Consider the following 6100-nt stretch of genomic DNA (forward strand, 5'->3'; position numbering starts at 1 on the left):
AAAAAAAAAAAAAAAAGTTTCTTTGCCAACACTTGTGGTCAGTAACCTGTAACAGAGCTACAACTAGGAAAACTGGAGTGGTAGTAGCCACTTATTTAAGAAGTCATTCAGGTAAGCAGCTGCACCGTCTGTACTCCTTAAGTAGCAAAGAAGCTGTTATAGTCTTCTGAAAACTATTACTATGAGTGCTATAATTCTGAATGTAATGTCTCAATTAGAATTCATGCAAGAACCCTGAAAAAAAAAAAAAAAAAGCAATTTCCTCCCCTCCAGAACGTCCCTGAGCAGTGTGGCCCAGGAGGCTCCGTGGCCCTGTGAAAGTCACCCTGTGGCTCTGGGGTGGAGCTCAGCGTTACTGAGACGCCATTCACGCCCTGTGAGCACCCACTGAGTGTGTGATCTGTGAGTCCCGAGGGTGCCTGCAGGGGTCTGATGCGCCCAGGTTCATGCCGCATGGCAGTTCTCCGTTCAGTGTTCAGAACCAGTGCTGTGATGCCCTCCAGCCGTTCCAGTCCCAGCAGGAAGCTCTCTAGCATTCTCTTTCCGTCTCATGTTTGTTACTGGAAAGGGCTCCCCACCCAGACCCCAGGAGAGGACTCTTGGGTCTCGTGCAAGAAAGAATTTGAGGCGAGTCCATAAAGTGAAAGCAGGTTTATTAGGGAGGTAAAGGAATAAGAGAATGGCTCCTTCGTAGGCAGAGCACCCCAAAGGCTGCTGGTCGCCCATTTTTATGGTGATTTCTCGATGGTATGCTAAACAAGGGGTGGAATATTCATGCTTCCGTTTTTAGACCGTATAGGGTAGCTCCCTGATGTTGCCACAGCATCTGTAAACTGTCACGGCGCTGGTGTGAGTGCAGCAGTGAGGACGACCAGAGGTCACTCTCGTGGCCATCTTGGTTTTGGTGGGTTTTAGCCGCTTGGTTTGGTGGGTTTTAGCAGCGTCTTTACTGCCAGCTGCTTTATCAGCAAGGTCTTTAGGACCTGTATCTTGTGCCGACCTCCTGTCTCATCCTGTGATTAAGAATGCCTGACTGTCTGGGAACGCAGCCCAGTGGGCCTCAGCCTCATCTTACCCAGCGCCTGTTCACGATGGAGTTGCTCTTGCTTCAATGTCTTGGACCCGTTGGCTGTCAGATCCTCTTACACCAGGCTCTCTCATGTGCTCCTGTGGGCATGAAAACACCATCCGATGAGAAATCGGATCTTTCTTGCCCATTAGGAGACAGTCTCCTGGTGCACATTCCCCAAGTGGTAAAATAGCTTTTTAATCCAGGAGCAGTTGGACTGATGGAGACTGAGAGCTGGTCTGTTCCCACGGGGCTCCCCGTGGGGGGTGCCGGAAGAGATCTGTCTGTGAGTTGAGGGCAGCCGCGCCATGCGGTGGAAGGTTCTGAGGATCAGCTGTTCCCTGCAGGCAGCTGAGGGTCCCAAGAGCTCAGTGCATGCCAGGGTGGGCCTCTGGTGAGCCCCCCAGGCCTGGAAACATTTGTTCAGCATTAAATGCCTCATTTTCAAGCCTTATCTTTGGTACCGCTATCTAGAAACACATCTCAGGAAGTCACAGTGTGTGAGTCTGCACTGCCGACTGTCAGCTGTTCTCTCAGCACCTTGCGTGGCCATGGGTGTGCGTCCTAATTGCGTTCTTGCCCTTTTGTTCTTGTTCTCAGAGCCCCTCCTCTCCCGCAGCCACCTGCCCTCTTGGATTTCTGTCGGACTCAGCAGTGCAGGGGCCTGGCTCCTTTGGAAAGGGGAGTGCCCTCCCCTCCCGGGTCCCTCGGGATAGGGCCAGCTCTTCCGGGAGGACTGCCAGGCACCTCTCTCTTCTTTATTCGCTGATTTAAAAAACTATTAATGAAACTCTCCTGACACAGGAATCTCTCAGAAGTGTGGAAAATGTTCTTTTCCACCTGACAGATCAGGAATCTCCTTGTCCACGAGGTGTCTCCCGTGTCCTCTGACTTCTCCAGACTGAACTTAGAGATCTTATTTCCCACTGTCTGAGCCACCCCAGGTCAGCTTCAGCCAACGTTTTCCTTACCCAGCTCCTCCCCGCCACCTGCTCCAATTCCCCAGCTCATATGAGCTGACAGCTAATGGTAGATGGCTGCTAAATTTATTTCAAATTGTCCTGGATACAAATGACAGCACCTTAATTCCTAGACTTGGAGTTGAAGGAAGTATTTTCAACTTCAGCATCAGAAAATGCTGAATAAGTATCTACTAATAAGTAGATACTTATTAATAAAATAAGTAGATACTTATACCTGCATCTTTCGGTATAAGACAAATCATATACGTTAAAATTTTTTATTTTGTTGTTAAAATTAGAGATATAATGTACGTAACATAAAATTCACCATTTTATCACCATTTAAAAGTACACAATTTGGTGGTTTTTAGTGTATTTACAGAGTTGTGCAGCCATCACCACTGTCTCATTAGGGAGCCTTTCATCACGCCCAAAGAAACCCCTTTGAACCAGTTTCCTTCTTTTTCCCCGAGTTCCGTCTTCCCCCAGCCCCGACAGCTGCTCACCTGCTGTATGTGCACTCGCCTGTGCCGGACACTTCGTAGGAACAGACTCATTAGCGTGTGGTTCCTGCGTCTGGCTTCTGTCACTTGGTGTCCTGTTTCAGGGTCCATCCGTGGTGTTGCATGAATCTGCCCTTTCTTCCTTTTTGTGGCTGAGTAATATTCCACCGTGCACCAGGCCACGCTCTGTTTGGAAATCTGCCCTCACCTGCAACCCGCACATCTCAGCTGCCTTGCCTCGTGCCTCTCACCCTGCTGTCCCTCTGCCACCCTCGGGAGCCCCTCCGCCGGCCCGTGAGTGGTAAATGCACGAATCGAGGGTGTTTGGGGTGTGCGATCAAGCTCGCCAGTGCCTTTTTTTTTTTTTTTGAGACCAGGTCCCACTCTGTCACTCAGGCTGGAGTGCAGTGGCACAGCCATGGCTCACTACAGCCTTGAACTCATGGGCTCAAGGGATCCTCCTGCTTCAGCTTCCCAAGTAGCTGGGATCACAGGTGCGCACCACCACGCCCTGCTCATTTTTTATGTTTTTGTACAGATGGAATCTCACTATGTTCAAGACCTCCTAGACTCAAGTGATTCTCCCACCTCATCCTCCCAAGGTGCTGGGATGACAGGTGTGAGCCACTGCACCTGGCCATGTTGTAGATTTTGATGAAGTCCAGTTTATCTTTTATTTTTCTTTTGCTGCCTGTGCTTTTGGTGTTACAGGTAAAAATTCATTGACACATCCAATGTCTTGAAGTGTTTCTTCATGTTTTCTTCTGAGAGTTTTAGTTTCAGGTCTTATTTTTAGGTTTTTGATCCGTTTTGAGTTAAATTTCGTATGTGGTATAAGGTAAGTGTCCAGGTTCATTCTTTTCTCAAAAACTGTTTAGTGAGGATTTTCTGTTAGTCATTTGCCGATCGACTCCTTTCTAGGGAAACTAAAATAGATCTCCCACAGATGGACCTCAGACGTGGTTTTCCCAAGTCCCTTAAACCCTCACCTGGTGTCCTGTGTCCACAGCCCTCCCGTCCACCACCTGCCCATCCACCGCCTGCCCATCCATGACCCCACCTGTCCACAGCCCCCGTCTGCCTGTCCATGGCCTGCCCATCCGCCACCCACCCGTCCACAGCCCACCTGTCCACCGCCTGCCCATTCATGGTCTCCCTGCGTGTCCGTCCACCACCCACCTATCCACCACCCACCCGTCCGTGGTGCCCCCATCCACCCACGGCCCCCCGTCCACGGCATCCTGCTCAGCCCCCCTCACTGCAGCTGGGTTTCTTCATGAAATACACGTGAGCCCACGCCCTGCCGTGTTCTGGGAGGTGCTGCACACCGTGCCCATCCTTCCTCTGGCCTTGCCTCCTGTGCGGCCCCTTTCCAGCTCGGATGCTGAGCAGCGTCTCACTCGGAGGGAGTGAGTGTGGAGCCGGAAGTGGGGTACAGATCTAGGGTCTGGGGGGACGGGGAGAAGGTGCACAGCCTGGCCACCCCTGCCCTCACTGCACTGCCAGCCCCACAGGCAGCCAGCCCCCGACACCGCTGGCCTCTCTGCCCTCTGATGCCCCCAAGCCCCCCTAACTTCACCACACTCCAACCCCCCCAATCCCTCTAACCTCACTCCTCAGCACCCCCAACTCCCTTGACTTCACCACCTCCCATCACCCCACCTGTGCAGCCCGTGCCCTGGCCCTGGTGCTGTAAGGACGGGTCAAGTGCAGGCACATCACACGCCTTGCAGGCTTCTTGGCAGGTTTGTCTCCATTCACCTTTTCCCTGCAGCTGTGTCCCCCGGACTGCACATGTCCACCTGCCTCCTTTAAGTTGCTAATTTCTGTGAGTGCTTATGAGTGTATTTTCTACAGAATACATCATCTAGCAAATGACATCGTGCAGGAGGGATACGGTTCGGATTTACTGAGCCTCACTGCCTGAGGCGTGTTGTAGAACTCAAGGTCAACTCGTTGAATCCCCAGAATGTCCTAGGGGTGGTCCCTGTCTCTTCCCGGTAACATCTGAGGAACAGGAGACCGTAGTTAACCCGAGGGGGGCTGCACCCCAACCCAGGCCTCAGATTCCAGTGCAGGGCACTCCCTGCACTGTCCCGCTTCTCAGAGATTAAGATTGATTTGAAGAATTTTAGCTTTTTTTTTTTTTTTAAGAGACAAGTGTCTCTGTGTTGCCTAAGCTGGCCTCAACTCCTGGGCTCAAGTGATCCTCCCTCCTCGGCCCCCGAATAGCTGGGACTATAGGTGCCCACTGCACCTGTCCTGACGTCAGCATCTTTTACTTTGAGTTAATATTTGTACCAAGGCTCTTTCAGGGGGGTGTGATCAAGATTACATGGCTCCTCTGACCCTGACCTCTCGCTGGGTTCCCGTCTCCCTGACCTTGACCTCTCAGTGGGTCCCCGTCTCTCCTCCCTGACCTTGACCTCTCCCTCGGTTCCCGTCTCTCCTCACTGACCCTGACCTCTTACTCAGTTCCCAAGTTCCCGTCTCTCCTCACTGACCCTGATCTCTTTCTTGGTTCCCGTCTCTCCTCTGGCCTTGACCTCTCCCTCAGTTCCTGTCTCTCCTCCTCTGACTCTGATCTCTTGCTTGGTTCCTGTCTCTCCTCACTGATGACCCCTCACCTGGACCCTAAGTTGTGCTGAGGCTGCTTCTCCCTCTCGCCCTAGACTTCGACCCCCACCACTTCTGGCAGTGGAGCGGCTTCTCGGACTATGTGCAGTGCGTCCTGGCCTTCACGGGCGTGGCAGGCTACATCACCTACCTGTCCATTGACTCCACCCTGTTTGTGGAGACCCTGGGCTTCCTGGCCGTGCTGACCGAAGCCATGCTGGGCGTGCCGCAGCTTTACCGCAACCACCGCCACCAGTCCACGGAGGGCATGAGGTAGGCCGGGGATGCCGCCATGGAAGCGTCACTGCTCCAGAGGCACCACATGGCTGCAGGTTTGGTAAAAATCAAACGCCTGTGTGACTGGCTGTGTATTTCCCATGTTGACCTGTGAAGCTGCCGGTTAAAGAATAGTCAGGTTTATAGGCCTTGGCCCCTCGACCTTGTGTTGGAGCAGATGAGCTTGTGTGGGCCACGTGAGGGGCAGCCGAGACCCTCTTGCCAGCACTCTACCCAGCACGGGGTTCAGAGCTGCTCCTTCAGGGCCATTGAGGCAGAACCTTCCAGTGGGAGGGATGTCCGAGTGCCTGGCCACACGGGGCAGAGCAGGCTCGGCCCACCATGCCAGGAGGAGTGCAGGGCAGCCAGCCTGGCCCAGGGTCAGGGCGGGTCTGGTGGGGCAGGGAAGGTGGTGTGGGGGCTGCCTTGGACACTGTCCTCGGTCTCTCCCCACTGGGCCCAGCATGGCCTCTGGCCTCTGAGGTACGTGGTAGAAGGCTGGGCAGGCTGATGTTCGGAACCATAGACCACGCCTGGGCGCCCTGCACCAGTGCATGCTGGGACACCCCCGTGACCGCCAGGGATAGGGCACGATGTAAGCAGCACGATTCCCACGGGCTCAATCAAGGTCCTGGATGGAAACCACATTGTAGTAAAAACAGATCCGCTTGCTG

General features: G+C 53.3%; 1 protein-coding gene across 3 annotated transcripts in view; it reads left to right on the forward strand.

The window, feature by feature from the left end:
• The window catches only part of PQLC1 (PQ loop repeat containing 1), an 81728-nt gene that overhangs the window by 47288 nt on the left and 28340 nt on the right, over positions 1 to 6100 (forward strand). For 2 of the 3 annotated variants that reach the window (XM_011975870.1, XM_011975871.1), the window contains one exon: positions 5207 to 5423. The exons of the other annotated variant lie outside the window; for it this stretch is intronic. In XM_011975870.1, the coding sequence (XP_011831260.1) occupies positions 5207 to 5423 (217 nt within the window). The remainder of the gene's footprint in view (positions 1 to 5206; positions 5424 to 6100) is intronic. 3 annotated transcript variants of the gene reach the window in all.

The sequence above is a fragment of the Mandrillus leucophaeus genome, unplaced genomic scaffold, assembly GCF_000951045.1.
Source record: "Mandrillus leucophaeus isolate KB7577 unplaced genomic scaffold, Mleu.le_1.0 Scaffold16, whole genome shotgun sequence".
Classification (NCBI taxonomy): Eukaryota; Metazoa; Chordata; class Mammalia; order Primates; family Cercopithecidae; genus Mandrillus; species Mandrillus leucophaeus.